The sequence below is a fragment of the Diabrotica virgifera genome, chromosome 2, assembly GCF_917563875.1.
Source record: "Diabrotica virgifera virgifera chromosome 2, PGI_DIABVI_V3a".
Lineage (NCBI taxonomy): Eukaryota > Metazoa > Arthropoda > Insecta > Coleoptera > Chrysomelidae > Diabrotica > Diabrotica virgifera.
Window position 1 is genome coordinate 177,400,812 of NC_065444.1, and position 27,276 is coordinate 177,428,087.

At 31.5% G+C, this 27,276-nt stretch overlaps 1 protein-coding gene across 1 annotated transcript; it reads right to left on the reverse strand.

The window, feature by feature from the left end:
• Positions 1-22,051: 22,051 nt before the first annotated feature.
• On the reverse strand, positions 22,052-22,804 carry LOC126880311 (helix-loop-helix protein lin-22-like). The gene has a single exon (XM_050644107.1). The coding sequence runs from the start codon at positions 22,703-22,705 to the stop codon at positions 22,172-22,174; it is 534 nt and encodes a 177-aa protein (XP_050500064.1). The 5' UTR covers positions 22,706-22,804; the 3' UTR covers positions 22,052-22,171.
• Between the last annotated feature and the right edge of the window lie 4,472 nt (positions 22,805-27,276).

Genomic DNA, 27,276 nt, shown 5'->3' on the forward strand with positions numbered 1-27,276 from the left:
AATGCTCAGACCCGTCGATTAGTATTTCAAATTGTCCTTTTTGACATACAATAATAATGTATACAGGGTGTCCCAATTGAGAGGTATGACGTCATCGTTGATTTTCTTAAATGGCAACACTGTCATTTTGATACCTATTTTGATAGGATGTGCAAAGTTATATACAACTGCAAAATATCAAATTTTTATTCTCTACCATATAAGATAATAAAAAATAAAAAGTTATGTCTGTAATTTGGAATAAATTTAATAATTATAATACTAGTTATTTTTTTGAAAAATGCTCAGACCCGTCAATTAGTGTTTCAAATTGTCATTTTTGACATGCAATAATAATGTATACAGGGTGTCCCAATTTAGAGATATGACGTCATCGTTGATTTTCTTAAATGTCAACACTGTCATTTTGATAGCTATTTTGATAGGGTGTCTAAAGTTATACCCAACTACAAAATTTAAAATTTTTATTCCCTACCATTTACAAGATAATAAAAAATAACAAAGTTATGAAAAACAAGTAATCAAATAATAATTGAATTTAATTATTTAAAATAAGCAAATGCTCATAACGTTGCCCATTGACAATTTGACAATAATTGAGGGCCACATTATGACTATTTGCTTAATTGAAATAATTAAATTCAATTGTTATTTGATTACTTGTTTTTCATAACTTTGTTATTTTTTATTATCTTGTAAATGGTAGGGACTAAAAATTTGAAATTTTGCAGTTGTGTATTAGTTTATACACCCTATCAAAATAGCTATCAAAATGACAGTGTTGTCATTTAAGAAAATCAACGATGACGTCATATCTCTAAATTGGGACACCCTGTATACATTATTATTGTATGTCAAAAATGACAATTTGAAATACTAATTGATGGGTTTGAACATTTTTCAAAAAAACAATTATTATTTTAATTATTGAATTTATTCCAAATTACAGACATAACTTTGTTATTTTCTATTATCTTTTAAATGGTAGAGAATAAAAATTTGATATTTTGCAGTTGTATATAACTTTACACACCCTATCAAAATAGTTATCAAAATGACAGTGTTGCCATTTAAGAAAATCAACGATGACGTCATATCTCTAAATAGGGACACCCTGTATACATTATTATTGTATGACAAAAAGGACAATTTGAAATACTAATCGACGGGTCTGAGCATTTTTCAAAAAAACAATTAGTATTTGAGATATTGAATTTATTCCAAATTACAGACTCTCTCTGTATATAAATCAAGGATAATTTTGTATGGGTCTAGACATAATAATATGTTTTTTTAATTACGATGGTTATTTCTATTTTTACCGTTTTGTTCGATTTAACATGTAAATTTCTGAGGCGCGTTTAGTTTTTAGCAATTTTTATACCTAGTTTAACAGTACACTTCCTTGCGTTTGTAAATTTTCGACCGCATTATGCAATGAGGCAGATGATTAATAAAATAATTATACAAGTCACTTAGGTTATAGTCTGAATAGAGTAGGAACCTACTTAAATAAGTATCAACAGGCCGTCATGCATCTTAGTTTCTGATGATTTAATATCCTCCAAGATTATTAACCTATTTGGTAAAAATGAAGTGTGTCGGCCGTACTCCTGTGGTAGAGAATTTTATAGCATTACTTTACAAGACCAAAGTCCTAAAAACTAACGTAATTTGACGATAAAATATCTCGAGCTGAGAAGTCTAGAGGGGGACGTCGAGGCAACCCATATTTCTATTCCCCACTTAGGTGCAAATAGCGGTTTTCTGACCGTCGTCGCAACGTCGCGTATTAACGTTGGGGCATTTAATCCAACGTTAAGTCGTCGTAATATTACGTCCAATTGCTTCTTGGGATGTCATCTGGAGAAATAAAGATATGAGGCTGGAAGGGAAAGTACGCATATATAAATCATGTGTAAGACCGATCATGACGTACGCGATAGAAACAAGATGTGACACAGCAGAAACCAAGAGGATACTGAGAACATCAGAAATGAGAAAAGGTCCAGCTATGGAGACCTGGAAAAAGAAGTGAAAGATCAAATACAAACAGGAAATTGACTGAATAATAAATCCAATTTGGCGAAAACAACATGTAATGAATTAAGTTAAAATGTTCATACCTGTTCACTGTTCATTACTTACTTGAGAACTATAATAAAAATAACTTTAAACTAAATTGGTAAAACATCTGTCCATTACAACTCACGAAGTACATGAGGTGTTTTAAATTCACCAAGGTCTCCACACTTTATCTTTGCTTTCCACGTAGTTTAAGTTTATAAGTTTATGAGTTTATTACATTTAAGTTAGAGGACAACAAATACATAATTTTTTCAGTAAATGAGTAGTAAGAAATCTAACATTTAAATTTACCTTTTTTCACTCTTGTTGATACATTTTGATAATTTAAATTTTAAATTTTCATTTGGTATGAGTTAGACCGGGCAGTATCGTCGCCCTCGCTAGCGAAATTATTCCGATTCGATTTTTTTGCACAAACTTACTCAAAAAGAGGTTCTTATAACATATCCACAGGGTGCCGGGCGGTGCCGTGGTCGAAACATTGTTTAAACTAAACAATTTTTTTTAAACAAATTCACAAAAATAAATTTTTCATTTCGGACAAAATTTTTTTTAGATAAATTGGCTTATTGTGAGCAAAAAAGGTCTCCTGTCATTTTTTTCTAAAATTGATTGTTGTCGAGTTATATGCGATTAAAAATTTGAAAAATGCGAAAATGGCCATATACTCGTAACTCGACAACAATCAATTTTAGAGAAAAATCACAAGAGACCTTTTTTGCTCAGAATAACCCAAATTATCTAAAAAAAATCGTTCGCAATAAAAAAAAATTTTGTGAATTTGTTTTAAAAAAATTGTTTAAACAATTTTTCGACCACGGCACCGCCCGGCACCCTGTGGATATGTTATAAGGACCTCATTTTGAGTAAGTTTCTGCAAAAAAATGGAATCGGAATAATTTCACTAACGGGGGCGACGGATACATCTTGGACTATAGCGCTAATTGTTAATAATTAAAAATACCAGCTTTGTAATAAAATAATGACAAAAATCTCTTCAGAACCTTGAAGAAGGGGTTTGAAACTTGATTTGATCACTTTTTGAATTTCATAATAATAATGTTTAATCGAGTTATTAAGCCTTGAAAATGGCCATTTACGCATTTTTCAAATTTTTAATCGCATATAACTCGACAACAATCAATTTTAGAAAAAAAAATGACAAGATAACTTTTTTGCTCTAAATAAGCCAATTTATCTAAAAAAAAATTTTTAGAAATGAAAAAATTATTTTTGTGAATTTGTTTAAAAAAATTGTTTAAACAACTTTTCGACCACGGCACCGCCCGGCACCCTGTGGTTATGTTATAAGGACCTCTTTTTGAGTAAGTTTGTGCAAAAAAATCGAATCGGAATAATTTCGCTAGCGGGGGCGACGCGGACGATACTGCCCGGTCTAAGTAGAATTACCACGTCTTCAATATGTTCTGACTAATGTTATTGCAAAAAAAGGGCTCTGGCTTAAAGAAATATAGTAACTCTTAACCCGGGAGCAGTCGCGCTCACTTCTATAACGTGAACAGTGGTGTGTTAGATTTTATCTCACAATATGAGTTTAAATACGAATTTACAACAAATTTTTATTTTATAGTATTTTTATTTACTTACTATGTTAGAAATATTATTTCTAACAATTATTGAAGCTAATTGGCTCTCCCCAAAGCCATAAATTCCACAAAAAGAAGAAAAAAAAAACCTACGCATTACTACACCCATCCTCGAGGCACTTACGAGTGGAAAGTTTTGTTGCAAAATTTTCATCAAGTTATCGCGAAAAAGGATAAAATGTTAGATTTTTTCTAACGGCGCGACTGCTCGCGGGTTAAGCTAATTGTAATAATATTGTAATAATATAATAAGTAATAATATTATGCAAATATTTGAGCGATAGCAAATGTCTATTAGGTTGATTTTTTACAATAGTTATAAACAATTTGCATTATAAACAGTTTGCCTTATTTTGCAGTTTTTGAAGCAACTTTTTTTACAACTTTACAACTTTTAGCAATGGCCATTTTAAAGCTTTTTCATGTTTTGAAAGTTAAAGTTTTATAATCTTATCTCAAATATTAAGCTTTTTAGTAGTAAGCAAAAAATCTAAAAAATGTAATTTTTGCACTAAATTATTACTAATTAAAAAAAGTCGCCGAAATCTTTGCAGTACAATCAAAAAAATTCCGATATCTAAATTTGTCGCAGTGCCGAGAGAAATCTCATTTTCCCCAAGTAATGAAGCTTAAAATAGGACAAAACCTCGCAATTTTTACAGAATGGATCGATTTGCTTGAAAATTTAAGAGTAAGCAGTGGCTAGTACAAGGATCAAAATCTATATGACACCGAAATTCGCTTTTACCATGGGGGTGGTTGCCACCCCCATGCCGTTGCAAAAATTTTTTCTACGGCAAAAATTGAGTGAGCTATTGACAATTAAAACTTGTGATAGCATGCAAAAACCACCTTTACCAACCCTTTTAAAGTCACCTCTTTTTGCGACTGAGGATTTTAGCTTTAAAAGTCTACAAAATTCTTTTTAGCAAACTTTCTAAGATAAAAAATAAAAAAGTTACGGTTAAAAAATCAATATATTTTTTTGAAAAAAAAAAAGGAAAATTCAGGGCCGAAAGCATAACAATGTAAGTTAGTGATTATTAGTCATTGTCATAACCTTATTCATTCTTCTTTATTTATGTATTATTAATAGATTCTAGGAGTTTGACTGGCTTAGAATGGTTAGTTTAAAAAAAAAACAGGAGTTAAAAACGAATAACGAATTTTTGTAGTTTTGTAAAAAATGCCATTTTCTTCAGAATAGAAAGATTATCATCAGAGATACAAAAAAAATGTTTAAATATGACATTTTTTTTATTTAGCTAATGCCTCGACAACTAATGGCCATTGGCATGGTAGGTACGGTAATTTTGAACAGTTAGGTACCTAGTGTCATGTGTATGTGTAGTGTGTGTATTGAGTCAGTGTCTTGTTACTTTAAAAAGTCGACTTATTGTCTTTGCAAAGAGACGCTAATTGTATCCGAACGTCTGCGGTCCCTCCGGTGAGTACCGATCCCACAAGGACAGAAACTATATTCATTTATTAAATTTTAATAAAAGAAAAATTTCTGACCCTGGTGAGATTTGAACCCACAACCTTTCGGATTTTTTCGATCCAAAGGCAGGCGCTCTTACCACTGAGCCACGGAGGGGATAAAATATGAAATTGTAGGTTGTTTAATTTCCAAAAACTTGGTTTAAAAAAATTTTTTCTACGGCAAAAATTAAGTGATTTGTAAATGAGTATATTATCAAAAAAACATTGATTTTTTCGATATAAAAATAACACTTTCGATAGCGAATAAATCGAAAACTATTAATTTTATCAAAAAAATGTATAGCCACCCCCATGGTAAAAGCGCCTTTCAGCATGATATAGATTTAGATTCTTGGACTATCCACTACTTATTCTCAAATTTTCAAGCAAATCGATCCATTTTGTAAAAGTTGCGAGGTGAAAAGCTTCGGTTCCTGGACTAAAGCTAACAGCAAAAAATAAAATTGTAATTTTCAGAACGATTGCCAACATTCGATAAACCATTGGCATAAGAAAAAAACGTATGAGGAAACAAAAAGGAAAAAAATACCATTACTTAAAATTTTCATTTCCTGAGTCGAAGATGTTTTGAAAATACTAGTTAACATATTAAAACAGAAAAATAAATAGTAGGGGAGGTGGGCCACAATGAGACAAAATTCACTTTAATATTTTTTTATTTTTTTTTTTTCAGTAGACAGATTATTTTCAAAATTGTTATTCTAGAAACGTTGACGTGATGATAAAACTGATGATCTGTGATTGATTTCAATCAGTTTCATAAAGTTTTTTTAAAATAATTGTAAGTGTCTCATTGTGGCGCAAGCATGGGCCACAATAAGACACCTGGATGTTTTCAACTTTTCCTTAAAAACCCTTTCAACATTTATGTCCTTTGTTAAACATTTAGGACGTTATCCACTCGTTATACTCGAGAGAGGTACCTCTGGGAATAATTAAAACGATAGAAAACATCTACCAGAACAACACAATAGAAGTAAAAGTGGAAGATGAACTAACTGACTGTAAGATGTAAATTGGAGCTGGAAGGTCAGATAATAGAACGAGTGATGAAGTTTAAACAGGGCCTATTTTACCACTAGGCCCGTGAGGCACCTGCCTCGGGTCCGTATTTGAATGGGGCCCGGAAAGATCACCAAACAAAACATGTTTATTACAATAACAATACAAATTTTCAAAGTTCTTTCATTTTACGAACAGGCAATGATAAATAATAGACCAGGACTAATCAGTAAAACAACGTCTATTTTTGGATGTGAGAGGTGTCATTCGGATTTGTGCAGATAAAGTTAGGTGACACCTTCAGTAATAATAATTGTCCTATGTTCCTTCTCAAATATGCCCGGAACATTAATAAAAAATCTAAAATATTAAATAAATATAAAATAATTTTGTATGATATACGACTGGTCAAAAATGTCTGAAGGTATTACCTTTTCTGCAATATAGCAATAAATACAAAATAAGGGGGCAAAATACGCCTGTTGTTATTCAATGTTTCTTAACCACTTTGGTGGCACTTAGAACCTTAGTAAATCGCTTAGAAAATTTTTATAACTTACTTAAAGGGTCTACCAAATTTCATTAAAATCGACCAAACAGATATTTCATAATGAATTTGCAATCTAAATGTTTTTAAAAAAGTTCAAATATTTTAAAATTTTTCGGAACAAAAAGTACACCATTTAGAAGTTGGCTATTTTTTTTTACATATAAAGAGGTGCTCTGCCTATCTAATACACTTTACAGAATTAAAATCGGATTATTTAAGGGGCCTCAGCAATGTTTTAAAATTATAAAAAAAATTTTGGCTTATAAACAAATAGCTTTGTTTAATAATAAAAAATTAATTTTTAGCAATGCAAATAATTAAAATCGGTATAATTTGACTTAAACTTTCAAATGCTGTCAGCAGATACTCGCGTTCAAAAATTGCAATTTTTCGATTTCTTGAAAGTTCCTCCGCGTTTATCTAGAAAACTATGCATCCTACGAAAATACTTGTAAAAACATTTTTTGCTTCGAATTACCCAAAAAATACAAAAAATGTTTTATTTTGCGAAAAATCGATGTTATGTAATTCCTCAAGTTCTTTGTTTATCGACATCTTATCTACATCCGGATCAACTGTTACCCAAAAAAATCGTGTTCTACGGGTCAAAATACATAAAAAAACACTTGGGTAAGTCCATCTAAATAAAGAAGCCCGTAGCACCCTCTCCTGGCCACAGCACTAATTTGTTTATAAGCCAAAAAATTGTTTATAATTTTAAAACATTTCTGAGGCTGCTTAAATAATCCGAGTTCAATTCTGTAAAGTGCATTAGAGAGGTGGAGTGCTTCTTTATATGTAAAAAAATTGACAAATCTTTCTATGCTCTAGTTTTGGTTGTGCAAGATTTTAAAAAATTTTAATTTTTAAAAAAAGGTTTAAATTGTAAAATTATTATGCAAAATCTAGTAAGTCAATTTTAATGAAATTTGGTGGACGGTTTTAGCACATTACAAAAATTTTCTAAGGGAATTAGGAAGGCTGCAAGTGTAACCTAAGTGATGGAAAAATATTGAATAAGGACAGGCTTGTTTTGCCCCCTTATTTTATATTTATTGCTATTTTGCAGCAAGGGTGATAGGACATTTTTAACTAATCGCATCTGATAGAAAATTAAATTATTATTGTTTTATTCTTATACGAATTTGTTCCAAAATGAATCGTTTTAAAGTTATAAGCAAAGAAAATAAAAAAAAACGAAATTTTTTGAAATTTTTAAATATTGTATTTTTTTTTATTAATGTTCTAGGCATATTTGAGAAGGAGCATAAGTCAATTATTATTAACGAAGTTATCACCTAACTTTATCCGCAAAAATCCGAATGCCACCTCTCACATCCACCTAAAAACAGATCCTTCCTGGTCTATAATGATAACCATAAGAGTTATAATTAAGTAGATAGGCGCAAACTTTCGGCTTCAATGCTCTTTAAATGCATTCATTTTTTCGAATCCTCAAAAAACTAATAAATATTTAAAAAAAATTCAGACACAGAATGAAATATTACATTATTACCGAGGGCCGAATGTCCCTTAAAATAAATAAAAAATTTCTTTTGAATAAGATATGTATTTAAAATTAAAAATCACACTCAATTTTCTCTTTTTTTTCACCCCTGTAACTTATTAAAATAAACATTATCGAAGATTCCAGGGGTTTTCGTAGTAACGTAATATTTCATTCTGCGTTTAAATTTTTCAAAAATACTTATTAGTTTTCTCAGGCTTCGAAAAAAACGAATGCATTTAAATAGCATTGAAGACGAAAGTTTGCGCCTATCCCCTTCAACAATGTTTAGTTGTTTAAATATAAATTTTATGTATTGTTATTTAAAATTTTATTTTCTGTGCAACTATATTTCTATTAAATAATTTATACATTTAAAAAAGTTATTATTATTATTATTATTAAATTATATTTAGGGGCCCGAAAATTGTGTAGTGCCTCGGACCTGATTTGAAGTAAACTAGGCTCTGAGTTTAAATACCTAGGAATCACACTATCTAGTTACGGAAGACTCGAAACAGAAGTGGACGATCAAGTGAATAGACCAAACAGAGCTGCAGGTTGCCTGAATGACACAATATGGAGAAATAAAAATATCAGAAAAGAAATGAAAGGCAGAATTTAGAAAACAGTCATCAGACCAATAACGACATATGCGGCAGAAACACGACCCGACACAAAGAGGATAAAAAGATTGCTCGAAACAGCGGAGAAGAAAACCCTTCGAAAAATCGAAGGTAAGACTCCATGGGACAGAGCTAGAAGTACAGATATACAACGAAGATGAAATGTGGATAATATTAATAACTGGGTAATAAACTGAAGAATAGAATGGAATGACCACATAAGTCAAATGACAACAAATAGGGTAGTCAGGACAGCGAGAGACGGTTCCCCAATAGGAAGACGATCAGTGGGAAGACCACGAAAACGATGGAACGACAACTTACTAGAGGCACATTGAAAAAACAGAGAGTCAGAGTCATGTCTACAAAAAGAAGAAGAAGAAGAGAAGATGTCCTTTGTTGACATTACTTTACCTATGTAATAAACATCTCTCATTATGTCTTTAACCTCAAACTTAATAAGGACAAAATCTTCAACATTTGGGTCTTCATCAAGGGCCTTAAATTTTGAAGGATCAACTCTTTCTTGCTGGTCATTATCAGTGTCTGAAAACTTCTCTTCACTGTTGTTACTCTTCACTGTGACTGCCTACAAAAATTCTGTCTCATTGTGATCCAATCTATCTGTCTCATTGTAGCCCAGTGCACAGTGTTTTACTCTTTTGTTATTATAACCGATTTAAACATAGAAACTCAAATGTAAATATCATGAAATTCAACTATATAAACATGTGTTATATGTTAGTTATAAAAAGTAACAGAATATCTGCTTAACTTTGTAATATTTTGTAATGATATAGAGTGATGAAAAAATTTCCCACACTGTTATCAATACGACTAACTTCACGCCTAACTTTGATACGAGAATTTTATAAAATAAAATATGCATTGAAATCCAGATCCTGTAATTCGTTAAGCGTGATAAAGTGAGTACAAAGACATACATATGAGTTTATTTGTAATTACAGCTTCAATTTACCGTTTCTCGTAGACTCTGCCGATAAGGCATAGGCGTAACCAGGATGATCCTAAGGGGGGGGTTACAACTACCCGAAAGGGGGGGGGTTACAACTACTGGAAGGTCTCTGAAGGGTATGGTGTTAAGCGTATAGAGCTCAAAGTACATCCCAATGGGGGGGGTTATAACCCCCAAAACCCCCCCCCCCCTGGTTACGCCTATGCGATAAGGTAGAGTCGAGTTGGGGAAACGTCCGCACCGATAGCAGCTGTTGGTAATGTAGGGTTATGGGTAAAGATGAAATTCATAGAACTGCTCGTAGAGTGCAGCATCTGTCAAGCCCCGCTACATTTAAATACTTCAACTGTCTCACAGTGGCCCATGTCTTATTGTGGCCCACTCTACCCTAAATATTTGCATCTATTAGATATTTAATAAAAATTGAGATGCCATAATAACAAATATTCAACATATTCCAGAATTTAATCTATTCAATAAAAATCTAATAGTATTTCCAAAACAATTATTATAAAAAATATGATTTTGTTTTGCTGATAAGAATAAACAGTCTGAGTAAAAATAAACGATTTGGTGGGTGGTATGAGTGTAAAAAAGTTATTTGGTGTAAAGAAAATATATCATTATAAAATATAAAAACCGAAAATAAAATTGCGCTATGTAAATGACAGAACATAAGATATAACACAAATGCCAACATCGTACTTCTTATAAGAAAAATTATAAGTTTTTTACTATACAGTATGTCCCTGTAAGTTGGAACCATATGGAAAACTTTTTTATTATTGATTTTACGAAAAAAGATATTCTTTATAAAAAGTTCTGCATAGTTTAAAACCTACTATGTAATCATCAGATAATAAATTGTATCAATAGAGGATTGTCAAAAAATATGAATTTCTCTCAAGAGTGAAATACGTTTATATTTCACAATCTTGAAAATTGATATTAGGAATTAAAAATTATGTTTAAAATATGCAATTTCATTCTTTTAATTAAAAATAAAATTAAAAATTTTTCTTAAATTGCGGAAATCCATATTTTACTTATGATAATTCCGATATTATTAATTTTACTAAAAAAAGTTATTTATAAAAGTTTTCCACGGTCTAGAAACTATAATAAAAGCGTAATTTATTAAATTTTATCAATTTTATACGTTAAAGAATAACTTTCTTTGATAAAATTAATAATATCGGAGTTATCTATAAAAATAACAATGAATGTTTGTATGTATTATTGTGTTTTAAATTTTATCAATCAAAGGCAAAATGAAAATTAAATTAATTTTTTTTTTAATAACGCGGGCACATAAATTTGATACACCCTGTATATTGAGCTGTAAATATTTATTAGAATTTAGTTTGGATGTAAGTGGATTTCTCTTTTTAATGAGCTTTCCGATGAACCATTAAAGACTTTTGTGAATAATTAAAGTGAAAAGGACGATCTATTTAGATTTAAAATGAAAATAGATTGCTTATTACGAGAACTATAGAATCCACAGGTAGATGTAATTATCACTTTCTGGGAAAGTGGTTTAAAAAGAAAGTTTGGAATTTTGATATCTTTGTTCAGCCCGAGTGAATGTTGTAGAGTTTCCCCGAAAGTAATTAAGGATGATCGGAATAATTTTGAAAACGACTGTTTGTTTGTCGAATGGAAAAGTCGATGTTTCTGGTTCTTGGCAAGTTGGAAGGGAAAAGGTAGTTTGAATGATTGAGAGAGTTTGAAAAAGAGGTCATTATGTTTTTGGCATCGCTGAAGAGCAGTTCGACGTTTTCGTGGATAGATAGTTAGCAAGTACCAGTGGCTGTGTGATAGTGGAGAATAGTGTTGAAAAGTGGAACGAGAGACAGATCAAATTGAGACGAAATACCTCTTTGATTCTGTATTATTGTGAGAAGGAGAGCAGAGAATTTTTGAAGTTTTGTTTGAATCGAGTACGTGTCAAAAGAGGCCCGGCTTGTTGGAGAATTGGTGCTGGTATGCTGATAGTTTTGAAGCTGGAGAACGGAGAGGGCTTTGATGAGTAGCTTTTGACATAGTCAACGAGGGAGAGCTGTTTTTGGGTCACGAGAAGACATCAGAGTGAGTGAAGCAAAAGGTCAGTCAATTTATGTGAAAGAGATTTTTATGTTCGGAAACTAAATTTTTGAGTAAAAAGCATATGAATTAAAATTCCAATATTTCTAAAAGTAAATAGGAAGTATAGCTAATCTTGCGAATACATAAATTTGTTTTGTTTAGTTTGTTTTACCAAAGTCATCGGGAACAAACCGATAAATTGTTTTTTTTAACTATAATAAATTTAAGTGGTAAAAATTTCATTTGGACATCTGTGTCCACAGGTTTTTAGATTCGATAGATTTTAGAGTATTGATTTTGATAAATAAAAGACAATTCTGTATTTTTATTTTAATATTTTGCTTTATTTCTTTTCCCTATTTTATCCCGATTAGGATCAACTAAGAGATACTGAACCCACGAGAGAAGATATAACGTGAGATAATTTGGATTTTTTTTAATAGTATAAAAAAGGCACCCTGAGATTTTTTATTAATTTTTTTATGTATGATTTGCGACAATAAAATAATTAATCAAATAAATAATAATAAATATAAAATTAATAAGAAGCAGATCACAACAGTATGTATGTATGTATGTATGTTCCTTATAGACTCGCAAATTATGCATTTGATTGTATGATGATCTTAGTCGAAGTTGTTGTACATGAACCCGGGATGGTTTCTGAGTTGGTACGACCAATCTAAGTAAGAAGGGGGCTTGCTCCCCCCCCCCCCCCCCATAATTATTTTTTATTTTTTTGGACAAACTGTTCTTTGTTAATTTTATATGATGTAGAATCAAAAGATACATACAATCCTAAATTTTCACTTTTTTATCACCAACCGTTATTTTTTAATAGCCATCTAAATATTACCTCTTCTATATAAAAATAAAAATGAATGTTTGTATGTATGTAGTATGTATGTATGTATGTTCCTTATAGACTCGCAAACTATGCATTTGATTGTATGATGATCTTAATCGAAGTTGTTTTACATGAACCCGGGATGGTTTCTGAGTTGGTACGACCAATATAAGTAAAAAGGGGGCTTGTCCCCCCATAATTGTTTTTTATTTTTTTTTTTGACAAACTGTCTTTGTTAATTTTATATGATGTAGAATCGAAAGATACATACAATCCTAAATTTTCACTTTTCTATCACCAACCGTTATTTTTTAATAGCCATCTAAATATTACCTCTTCTATATAAATAAAAATGAATGTTTGTATGTATGTATGTTCCTTATATACTCGCAAACTATGCATTTGATCGTATGATGATTTTAATCGAAGTTGTTGTACATGAACCCGGGATGGTTTCTGAGTTGGTACGACCAATCTAAGTAAAAAGGGGGCTTGCCCCCCATAATTATTTTTTATTTTTTTGGGCAAACTGTTCTTTATTAATTGTATATGATGTAGAATCAAAAGATACATAAAATCCTAAATTTTCACTTTTCTATCACCAACCGTTATTTTTTAATAGCCATCTAAACATTACCTCTTCTTTTATATAAATAAGAATGAATGTTTGTATGTATGTATGTATGTATGTATGTATGTATGTATGTTCCTTATAGACTCGCAAACTATGCATTTGATCGTATGATGATCTTAATTATTAAAGTCATGAACCTAGATGCCAACTCCGCGAGTACCGAGAATCGGCGAAATTAATGAATTCAATGGAGGGTATGATATTGTAAAATTTGTGAGGAGTGAAAGACTGTTATGGCTGGTATATGTCTAGAGACAAGAAGATACAAACACAATAACGAAAATATTACAATAGATGTCGACATGAAAACGAAATAAATGAAGGCCTACAATCATATGGTTGTTTGACGTTGAAGACGACCTGAAAACTATGAATGTACGACAATGGACAAGGACATAACCATACAGGCAGAGACCAATAAAGGTTTATGGTGCTAAAGAAACAAGAATAATTAAAAAATACATATACCACTGAATTTTTGCCCTTTTATAACCTACTCTTATTTGTTAATAGCCAGATTAGTAACTTAATAATTTCCAGTCATCCCACCAGGCGTCTGACGGTGTCACTTCTTACTCAGTAAACAGCAATATAGTTGTTTATATATCGAAAGTAGTAGTGGCGATTAACTGGTAGTTTACTTTCTCAATGTAACTCTCAAGTAAATTTATTTTTAATTTGCTGGTCCACAATCACCAAGGAGAAATACAAAGGAGAGGATGTCTTTGTCCCGCGTATTCCGATGATTCCAACAGATTTGCCATTTGATTTCAGATATCTACAATGTGCCGTGCCCTTGGCTTTTAGGATGACGATAAACAAAGCGCAATTTTTTGGAACTAAAAAGCATGTGAAATTTAGTAAATTTTATATATTTCTAAGGTGGTACGAAGTTCGCCGGGTCAGCTAGTCATAAATAAAAATGATGTTAGGTATCCGTGATTTGAAAAAACATTTGGTTTTTTTTAAATTTCAAGAATGTTTTTACGTATCAGAACATAATTATTAATTCCAAACAACTTTTCATAAAAACAATTTTCAATATTGTGAAATATAAGGGTATTTTACTCTTGAGAGAAATTCATATTTTTTACATCCCTCGTATAGTATTGATAAAATTTGATATCTGATGATTGCATCTTATGTTTTAGACCATGCAGAACTTTTTATGAAGAATAACTTTTTTTAATAAAATTAATAATAAAAAAGTTTTCCATATAGTTCCAACTTACAGGGACATACTGTATATTATATATACAATATTAACATCTACTACAAAATTAAAAGATTACTTAATTTAGAAAATCGTACTAAAGCATCGTAAATCGTTAAGACTTTTTTAGAAACCGAATAAAAATAATAGTACCTAGAGGAACCGAAAATAATAAAATAATAAGGTCAATCTGCAACCCTTAAATACAGAGAACTCCACAACGACAGGGCAACAAAGACAGTACCAGTTAGCCGAACCTGAAATACCAGGGCCCACACTAGCTGAAAAAAAAAACTACTAAAAAAGGGGGAGACAAACTACATCTTGAGATATATCATCTTATAAGAGAAGACTGGGAAAGAGAAGAAATACTGAAACACTGGCATGAAAGCCATATAATACCTATTCACAAGAAGGGAGACAAACAAATATGTCGGAACTATAGAGGAATATCGTTAATTAATACAGCATATAAGATTATGTCCATAATACTGTTTAGAAGACTAACTCCATACGCAGAGGAAATAATAGGCGACTACCAAAGCGGATTCAGACCGGGAAGGTAGACTATGGACCAGATCTTCGTCCTACGCCAGGTGTTGGAAAAAGACTGGGAATTCAACCGCGATGTACACCAAATCTTCGTGGACTTCAAACAAGCTTACGATTCTGTTAGCAGAGAAGCATTGTGGGAGACTATGGTAGAAATGGGAGTACCTGGAAAACTGGTACGATTAGCAAAGGTGAGCACGGAGAACGCTTCCGCACGAATCAGAATTGGCAGCACCACGTCGGAGAAATTCCTCATTGAAACCGGACTTAGACAAGGAGATCCTCTCGCCCCCCTGCTGTTTAACTTCGCACTGGAACATGCAGTAAGGAAAGCTCAGCCACAACTGACAAACCGATTTGCCGCCCAAGGATCAAAAATACTATTAGCCTTTGCGGATGACGTGGACACAATTGCACAATCCACCAGAGATGCAAAAGAAGTTTTCACCCTATTCGAGAACGGAGCCAAGGAAGTTGGTCTTAAGGTCAACGAGGACAAGACCAAGTACATGGTGGTTACGAAGAACCCAATACCAAGGGTTAGACAAAACGTAACAATTAATGAATACAATTTTGAAGTCGTCAAAGAATTTAAGTACCTGGGAGCGATCATAACATCTGAAAATAACTATGAAAAGGACGTGGCAGCCAGGATTATTGCAGGAAACAGGGCATATTACTTATTAAGGACCCTACTTAAATCAAAAATACTCTCAAGACCAGTAAAAATAAGAGTATATAAGACAATAATTCGTCCCACAATAACGTACGGAAGCGAAACATGGACTCTGAATCAGCGGGAAACAACAAAATTGCTGGTACTTGAAAGAAAGATACTGCGAACTATCTATGGGCCTTGGAGAGAAGAGACAACAGGAGAATGGAGAAGAAGACACAATGATGAACTCCAGACAATATACGGAGATGAAAACATAGTACGCTACATTAAATCAAACAGAATACGATGGGCGGGTCACGTACTAAGATCAAGTGACGAAAGACTTCTAAACGCCACATTCTGGGAAAGGCCCGATGGAAAAAGGTCAGTTGGTCGCCCAAGAAAGAGATGGAAGGACGAAGTAGCCAGCGATCTACGCAAAATGGGAGTACAGCAATGGGAACTAGCTGCTCAGGACCGACAACAATGGAGGGAAATAGTAAACGCGGCCAAGACTCACATAGAGTTGTAGAGCCAAATGATGATGATGATGAATCTGCACCGATCTGTTTAATGGATGAAAATTATTAGATATTTAATTTAGTATGTTTAATACTACTAATATAATTGACTAGATAGTATATCCTCTAGACGCAGAACTAAAGATACACAATATAAAAACAGAGAACGAAGCCGAACTCGGTACCCAACACAGACTAGTGACAGCAGAGATAAACATGAAACTAATGGAAATAATAGAGAGTCCTCAATATACAAGAATAGCAATACGTAAGATGAAAAATATGGAAATGAGGAAGTTATACCAAAGAGAGACAGATAAAATACTGGAACAGCATGAAAACAATGAGGAAATATGGAATATGGAAGAGAAATGGAAAAAATTGAGAGACACGTTATGGAACACTGCAAAACAAGTATGTGGAATAAGAAAGAATGGCAAGAATAATTAAAGAACTGGATGGTGAAATAAGGAAATAAAGCAAGCAGTAAAAAAGAAGAAAGAAATGTGGAAGCGATACATAAACACAAATGAAGAGCAAGACAGAGACGAATACAGAAGACAGAGAAATATAGTGAAAGAACTAGTAAAAGATGCGAAGAAGAAGAGCTGGAAGGAATTCGGTGAAGAATTGAACGAAGGATTTGGGAATAACAATAAACAGTTTTGGAATAAAATAAGAGACATTAAAGGAACAAAAAGGAAACAAATAAGAGGAATTAGAAATGGGCGAAATGAATTTAAAACAAACATACAAGACATACTAACCATATGGAATAATCACTATAAAGAAAAATTCAAGGCAAGCAACCAACAAAATGAGGAGAGAGGACAGCAGGCAAGAGAAGAGGATAGGGACAATCGAGTAGACGAAATTCATATCAAAGATATTGGAGAAGGATTGGCAAGAATAAAGACTGGAAAAGCGGGAGGTGGCAATGGCATAGATCCGGAGATGATGAAGTACGTGGGAGAACGAGGCAAGCTTTGGCTACTGGAAATAATGAGGGAAGCATGGAGAACAGAAAACATACCGAAAGACTGGGAAGAAAATTTATTGATACCAGTACAGAAGAAAGGAGATGAAGCGGAATGTGATAACTATTGAGCTATATGCTTATCATCAGTGGCATATAAATTCTACACCGGGATAATAGAAAGGAAGCTCAGGAAAGAACTGGAAGGAAAACTAGAAGAAGAACAAGCGGCTTTTAGGAACGAAAGAGGAACCACAGATAATATATACATACTGAAAAATATAATTGAAAGGAAAAACGAAATAGGAGAATACTTATATAATACGTTTATAGATATTAAAGCTGCTTTTGATTCTATAAATAGAGAAGTAATATGGTCAGTAATGGAAAATCTGCAAATCCCGCAAAGGTAGTAAGCGTGGTAAAAAGTACATAATATAGAAACGTATTTGCTAAAGTACAAATAAACGGATATAGATCGCCAGTAATTAACCTAAGGAGAGGAATAAAACAAGGGGACAGTCTCAGCCCAGTTTTGTTTATATTAGTAATCGATAGAGTAATGAAGAGCGCTAAAAGAAGGGCAAGGCAATTACAGTCAACAATAGGGTACAGGAATTTAGTACCAGTGAGAATGGAGGGATTACTATATGCAGATGACTTGGTAATAATAGAAAATAGAAAGGAGGAAATAGAACATTTGAAAATGGAGGTAAATATAAAGAAAACGAAGACCATGATAGTAACCCAAAAGAAAAGGGAAGAAATAAACCAAACGATATTTAGGTGCAAAAACGAAATAATAGAAGCAGTCTCGACGTTTGAATACCTTGGAGTAATAATATCAGAGGATGGAAAGATAGATCAAGAAATCTCATACAGAGCGAAAAAAGCAATTAAGATCTACTAAGCACTAAATAAAACAATATTTGGAAAGGAAGAAGTAGATAAAGAAATAAAACTGAAGGTATACAACGCAATCTCTGTACCAACTTTAATATGTGCAAGTGAGACATGGGTAAACAATGCAAAAATAGACAGTACAATAAACGCAGCGGAGATGAAGCAGCTAAGAAAATAGCAGGAAAAACGAAATTGGACAGAATAAGAAATGAAGATATTAGACAACGACTGAAACAGGAATCGATAATAACCAAGATACAAAAAAGAAAATTAAAATGGTATGGACACATTAACAGAATGGACCAGGAAAGACTACCAAAGCAGGTGATGGATTCAAAGAGATATGGTGAAAGAAGGAAAGGGAGGCCAAGGAAGAGATGGATCGATCAGATTATAGAAACTGGACAGGAAAAGGAAAAACACATCAACAAATGAAAGAGTTAGCAAAGGACCGCAAGAAATGGAAGATATGGATAGAGGATGAATAAAACCTCCGAGGCCCCCGAGGGGCATAATAAGGAGTTTCGAGAAAGAAGAAGAAGAAGAAGAAGAAGAAGAAGAAGAAGAATTTAGTATGTTAACAATTATAAATATAATTTTGTTCTGACTATAATTAATTAATAATTAAAAAATTACTTTTTTTAATAAAAAAAATCGACCACGGCAGATTAGATTTTTTGGGTCGTTCTAATCAAAAAAGGTATTTTGTAATTTTTCTCTATTTGATTTTTTTCGAGATATAAACAATTTAAATCTGAAAACAGAACGACAGATGACGATTTTCAAGGCTCAAAAACACAAGTAAAAAATATTATTTTTTTAATCATCAAGTACCTTAATTCAAGTTCAAAACTTCTTCGATCAGCTCCAGATAACAGTTTTTGCCATGTTTTATTCTAAGATATATTTTTTTAATAACGGTTAATAAGAAAGATTCCTTATAGGAAGATAGGCGATTGGGCTGCATTTTCAACTAAAAAACAATGTTGCAAAATATACATACAGGGTGTCCCGAAAAGATTGGTCATAAATTATACCACATATTTTGGGGTCAAAAATAGGTTGATTGAACCTCACTTACCTATATACAATAGTGCACACAAAAAAAGTTACACCCCTTTGAAGTTACAAAATAAAAATCGATGTTTTTTCATATATCGAACACTCTTAAAGATTTTTTATTAAAAATGGACATGTGGCATCTTTGTGACAGCTTCATCTTAAAAAAAATTACAGTGAAATTTGTGCACCCCATAAAAATTTTATGGGGTTTTGTTCCCTTAAACCCCCCCAAACTTTTGTGTACGCTCCAATTAAATTATTATTGTGGCACCTTTAGTTAAACACAATGTTTTTAAAACTTTTTTGCCTCTCAGTACTTTTTCGATAAGCCAGCGTTTATTGAGATATTTTGAGTATTTGTCGAATCCACCACATATTTGTATATGGTTAAGTACGATTATGGAGACCTGTTAATAAGCTGAAAATTTATTTATAATTTACATTTTTAGGTATATTTTGAAAAAGAAGCCACATCTCGATAAAAGGTGATTTATCAAAAAAATACTAAGAGCCAAAAAAGTTTTAAAAACACTGTGTTTAACTAATGGTACCACAATCATTGGAACGTACACAAACATTTGGGGAGTTTAAAGGAACAAAACCCCCATACAATTTTTATGTAAATATATTAAAAAAGAAGCCGCATCTCGATAAAAACTCGCTTATAGAAAAAATACTAAGAGGCAAAAAAGTTTTAAAAACGTTGTGTTTAACTAATGGTACTACAATAATGAACTAATTTGAACGCACACAAAAGTTTGGGGGGCTTTAAGGGAACAAAACCCCCATAAAATTTTTATGAGGTGGACAAATTTCACTATAATTTTATTTTAAGATGTTCCTGCCATAACAATGATACATGTCTATTTTCAAGAAAAAATCTCTAATAGTTTTCGATATATTGAAAAAAATCAATTTTTATTTTGTAACTTCAAATGGCTGTAACTTTTTTTGTGAGCACATTTGTACTAAGGTAAGTTATGTTCAATCGAACTGTTTTTGACCCCAAAATGTGTGGTATAATTTATGACCAATCTTTTCGGGACACCCTGTATAATAAGCGCAAAATACTTGTCAAATATATAGATAATACTTGATAGAATAAGGTTTGAAGTTTAATTTGTGTACATACTCTATAAATTCAAAAATAATGTTTGGTTATTTATGTTTTTGAGCCTTAAAAATCGTCATATTTCGTTCTTTTTTAGTTTTGAATTGTTTATAATTAGATCAACTTAAGAGAAAAATTACAACAGACCTTTTTTGTTTATAATGATCCAAAAAAACCTGCTCAGGTCCAACTTTTTTGTTATTTATAAAAAAGGCATGTTTTGCTAATTAATTAAATATAGTGCCAGAACAAAATTTTATCGGGCACCCCTTGTTTTTTTATAATTATTGTTAACATACTAAATTACATATTTAATATATTATCCAATCATTTTTATCCATTAAACAGTGCAGATCGACCTTATATCTTATCTTAATTTAAAACCACTAAAGTAGATATATAGCAATAATTATTGAAATAGTCCTTTGTGAAAAAAACGTAAAAATGCAACCAAGGTAACAGAAAAAAATTACTTACCATGTCTTTTTCAGGTTGATCAAAAATTTGATCATACAAAACTAATAAAAGTCAAAATCAGGGAAAAGCACATAATTTATTAATTTAAAATCGAAAACAAGCCAAAACATAATACGAGTTTAGACACATTACCGTAACTATTGCCCCAATTTGCATTTAAAAAAGATACATAATGTAATAAAAAGCATTACAATAATTATCAAAATTAATAGCTTAGAAACTTCAAAAAATGAATGTATTTATAATAATACTACTACAAAAGTAGTATTTTCTTACTTCAGCCTCTCCAACGAGAAGCTATTTTCTTTTTATTTTAATTTTTGTTCCCATTTAGTTACACATTAGTTTCTTTCTTTTTCTTACTTCTGTTGGAGTTTATCATTCTCTTTACTTTCACTCCAACAGAAGTTCTTCTTTTTTTGTTACATTGTAACCACGCACCAATGTAACAAAAAAGAAGAACTTCTGTTGGAGTGAAAGTAAAGATGATAAACTCCAACAGAAGTAAAAAAAGAAAGAAACTAATGCGTAACTAAATGGGAACAAAAATGAAAATAGCTTCTCGTTGGAGAAGCTGAAGTAAGAAAATACTAGTCTTGCAGTAGTATTATTCCTATAAATACTTTAATTTTTTGAAGTTTCTAAGCTATTAGTTTTGATAATTATTGTAATGCCTTTTATGATATTGTATGTAAATAGTAGAATATCAGTATTTGATAAATGGATACAAAAAGCGCAAAAGAGGATGAATTTGAATACATTGAATACATTGTAAACAAATTAATACCACTGAATACAGATAACTAGTTTGGATGGGAAATAAGCCACAATTTTACTAAAAAAATGATTTTATTAATGTTTCGACGCCCAAATCGGGTGTCGTTGTCAAAATAAAAAAAATATTAATAATAATTAACATTTTTTGTATTTTGACAACGACACCCGATTTGGGCGTCGAAACGTTAATAAAATAATTTTTTTGGTAAAACTGTGACTTATTTTCCATCAAAACTAGGTAATTGTAAAAATGCCACAAGAAAATAGCTTCAGAACAACACTGAATACAGAAATAAAACAACTGTCGATAGTAATATAATATTTAATAATATATAAATTAACTCTTTTAAAAAACAATATCACAGCTCTATAAAAACAGTCTCATAAATTCATTACTGACTCCACAAATATAATGAGCATAACTTTAAACTCAGTTGGTAAACAGTTTGCCATAAATAAATATAACTCACTAATTACAACAGGTGTTTCAAATTCACCAAGGCCTCCAAACTTTATCTTTGCTATCCGCGTAGTTTGAGTTTATATTATTTACATTTAAGTTAGAAGGTAACAAATACACAACCTGTCCACTAATTAATTGTGTAGGAAGAAGTCTAACACCAAAATTTACCTTTTCGGATGAACTATCAGCTGGTCGAATGGCAACTGGCTCTTTGTTTACCGAATTGGAACATATCCTCAAAGGCTTCTGTTGATTTGAAACTTTTTTCATTAAGGTCGCACTTACTGGGAAGTTTTGTTTAACACTTACAAGTTTTGATTGGTTTTCTTTATCTTTTTCTTGAAGTTGTTGTAGATACTGCACAGTCATCTCAAGAATATCAGCCTTTTCTAACTTAGCTGTCCTTTGACCTTTTTTAGTTTCTTGTAAGTCTGTTTTTGATTGGAGCAGTATTTGTTTTAGAGTTTCTAAGCTATCATTGATTCTAGCTCGGCGTTTTTTCTCCATAATTGGCTTTCTTATTTTTCGACTTTCTGACGGAGGCTTTCTGATTTCTGTCTTCATTTTTTTATTATTCAAACTATATAACACACACAACTGACGATGACGATTATCAATACACTAGCGATTTATTGTATACGGCAAAAAAGTTTTGCAGTTAAAGGTTTTCACAAGAATGACGATTATGAGGAGGTTGTACGAATTTTAAAACTTTCTTTTGATCCCCACTTCTTGCTGAAGGACTATTGTACCTGTTCAATGAGGATTGTTAAAGGGCGAACATGTGAAGAGATTTCATAGACTCAGTGGCGCACCGGTCATAAGGGATATTTTCGGTAAAAAAGTTTCAAGATTAACGTTTCTGTGAAAAATTGAAATACACTTTATTAAAAATAGACCAGGGCTGATCTGAGAAAAAACGTCTATTTTTGGATGTGAGAGGTGGCATTCGCATTTTTGCAGGTAAAGTTATGTGACACCTTCAATAATAATAATTGACTTGTGCTCCTTCTCAAATATGCCCGGAACATTATTAAAAAAATTAAAATATTTAAAAATTTCGAAAAACATCGAGTTTTTCTACTTTCTTTGCTTATAACTTTAAAACTATTCGTTTTGGAACAAAGTCGTAAAGAAATAAAATAAAGATAATTGAATTTTGTATGATATACGACTGGCTAAAAATGTCTTAATCTATTACCCTTTCTGCAATTTAGCAATAAATACAAAATACTTTCCGAACAAAAAGTAGACCATTTATTAGAAGTTGGTTAATTTTTCTATATATAAAGAGGCGTTCTACCTATCTAATACAGTTTACAGAATTAAAATCGGATTATTTAAGGGGCCTCAGCAATGCATTAAAATTATAAACAATTTTTTGGCTTCTAAAAAAATAGCTTTCTTTAAAAATAAAAAAATTAATTTTTAGCAATGCAAACAATCAAAACCGATATAATTTGACTTAAACTTTCAAATGCTGTAAGCAGAATTGCATTTTTATTTTTTAATCAAAAGTTATTCGCGTTTAAAAATTGCAATTTTTCGATTTTTTAAACGTTTAACCGCGTTTATCTCGAAAACTATGCATGCTACGAAAAAACTTGTAGGAACATTTGTTGCTTAGAATTACCCAAGAAATACAAAAAAATGTTGTATTTTGCGAAAAATCGCTGTTATGTAATTCCTCAAGTTCTTTGTTTGTAACAATATTATCGACATCTGGGTCAATTGTTACCCAAAAAATTCGTGTTCTACGGGTCAAAATACATAAAAAAACTAGGGGAAGTCTATCTAAATACAGGAGGCGGTTGCATCCCCTCCTAGTGACAGCACTAATTTGTTTATAAGCCAAAAAATTGTTTATCACTTTAAAACATTGCCGAGGCTGCCTAAATAATCCGCTTTTAATTCTGTAAGGTGTATTAGATAGGTAGAGCGCTTGTTTATATGTAAAAGAATTGGCCAACTTTTAAATTTTCTATTTTTGTTCAAAAACTTTTTAAAATTTGAACTTTTTTAAAAACATTTAGATTGCAAAATTATTATGCAAAATCTATTAAGTGGATTTTAATGAAATTTGGTGGACGGTTTAATTATGTTATAAGAATTATTTAAGCGAATTACGAAGGTTCTAAGTGCCACCGAAGTGGTTGAAAAACATTGAACAAAAATAGGCTTATTGTGCCCCCTTATTTTGTATTTATTGCTAAAGGTAATAATTTAAGACATTTTTAACCAGTCTTATATCATACAAAATTTAATTGTCTTTATTTTGTTTTGCTACGACTTTGTTCCAAAATGAATCGTTTTAAAATTATAAGCAAAGAAAGTAGAAAAAATTCGATGTTTATCGAAATTTTTAAATATTTTAATTTTTTTATTAATGTTCCGGGCATATTTAAGAAGGAGCATAAGTCAATTATAATTACTAAAGTTTTCACCTAACTTCATCAGCAAAAATCCGAATGTCACCTCTCACATCCACCTCAAAACAGATCCGTCTTGGTCTAAAATAGGAAGTGCCCTTTTTAGCTACTTTATTTACAGTTTGTTTCTATTGTAATTTTTTTTGTTCGCATTTTTCAGACTATTAGGTCTGGATCCCGCGTATGAAAAAAAAGTTGATTAATAGCAAGCTGAAAATTTGTTAATAGCTTAAGGGTGTCTAGTCGGACAAACTTTGATATATGGGAATACTGGAACAGGGGCAGTTTTTATCGTGGAACAGGTTAAAAATTTGGAACGGTCAGACCACGAAAACGGCACATTTATTTTGTCCGACAGAACAGACTTATACTCTCCGAACAGAGATTAAACTCTCATGCAAAAATCAGACTGCTATTTATCACCAAATGGGCGTTTTAATAAGTGGAACATGTAGAATATGTCAAATGACAGGAATTATGACAGGAGATAAATAGCAGTCTGATTTTTACATGAGAGTTTAATCTCTGTTCGGAGAGTTTAAGTCAGTTACAAAATAAGTGTGCCGTTTTCGTGGTCTGACCGTTCCAAATTTTTAACCTGTTCCACAATTAAAACTGCCCCTGTTCCAGTGTTCCCATATATCAAAGTTTATCCGACTAGACACCCTTAAGCTATTAACACATTTTTAGCTTGCTATTAATCAACTTTTTTTTCATACGCGGGATCCAGACCTATATTCAATAATTAGTTTATTATGTGATTAGTAAACTCTTGAGATATATTTGAATTATTTAATAGGGAAGAAGTGTATCATATTGACATAATACTAAAGTTCAAAAACTGTTACAAGTATTTGATGTTTTATGTAAAAATATTATTATTTACATATATCCTATCAGTACTTGTAACTTCCAACATTATCACACTCCTGTTTCTTTCCGTAATTGTTTTCTTATCAAAATCAACTGTTATCAAATTAATGTCAAAAGGTAAAATTATTTAATATTGATAATTTTTTTATCATTTATTTTGTAATTCAGAGACAATAAAAATAATTAAATTATTTGTTTATCTTGTTTACGGGTCATTCCATTTCAAATCACTCAATTTTGGACCTCCGATTTGTCTGAAAATTGGTATATAGCTTCTGCTGGACGTAAAAATAAGATATTTAAGGTCAAAAAATCTTCTTCTTTTTTCTCAAAATGTTATTTTATGCGATTTTACAGTGATTTGGTGTTTATTTATACAAATTTGCATTTTCTATCGTAAAGTATCAATGGAAAACATAATATTTTAATAGAAGGGGCTCAAACATGTCATTATGTGGCATTACAACAAGTTACTTTGATTCAAAACAAGCTTTTGATTAAATTTTATAGTGTAGAAAACGTTAAAATACCGTTTTTTACATTTTTCTCCATTCCCAAAATACATCATAATCGATTTGGCTGAAAATTTGCTCACAGTTAGACAAAACATAGGACTTTAAGTGGTGAGACGGATTTGAATTATATTACAATACCAAAAAAGTTACATGCAATATTATAGTCAAAAATATAGGCGTCTACTGTAAGTACAATTAACTCGAAAATATCGACCTCACGACAAAAATTGTTAAAAAGAAATTGTAATAATTGTAAACACGATTTATTTGGAACAATTTCAGTTCCTACCATTTTTGTCGAAAAGTTTAAAATGGCGGAGATATTGAGCAAAAAAGGTGCTCCTTTAAAATCAAGATGGCGGCTAACGTAACGGAGGAATTCATTCGTGATTTTAAATTTAGGCTACTATTGACTCAAGATCAGAAAAATAAAATTTTGGGCAGCTCGGAATTCAAGGTCAAATGCTATCCCGACTGGACTAATATATACTTTTGAGTCTGATATTACTGCATGTAACTTTTTTGGTATTGAAATATAATTTAAATCCTTCTAACCACTTAAAGTCCTATCTTTTGGATATCTGTGGGCAAATTTTCAGCCAAATCGATGATAATGTATTTTACGAATGGAGGAAAATGTAAAGAATGGCATTTTAACGTTTTTTACACTATAAAATTTGATCAAAAACTTGTTTTGATTCAAAATAACTTGTTATAATGCCATATAATGACATTTTTGAGTTCTTTCTATTAAAATATTATGTTTTTCATTAACACTTTGCGGCAGAAAATGCAAATTTGTTTAAATAAACACCAAATCACTGTAAAATCGCATAAAATAACATTTTGAGAAAAAAAGAAGAAGAAGATTTTTTGACTTTAAATATCTTATTTTTACGTCCCGCAGAAGCTATATACCAATTTTCAGACAAATCGGAGATCCAAAATTTTTTGCCTGAGTGATTTGACATGGAATGTACCTTACACATATTTGATATTTGTATACTGTTATTTATATTTTTCCTCTCTTTAGTCATATCACTTTTATTTTTATTTATTTTTGTAAAAATACCTCATATCCATGTGCCCTCTACCTCAACTGTCATAAACAATTCAGCTAGAATCTTTATTTCAAAGATATATCTTCTTCTTGATGTGTATATCCGTGACGAATGTTGGCGATCATAATGGCAATATTGATCCTATCTTAAGCATCGCGGAAAAAAGCTGCACACATGTTGTGTTGAGCCAGGTTCTGAAGTTCGTCAACCAGGATGTTCTTCTGTTTCCTGGACCCCGCTTACCAAATAGTATTCCT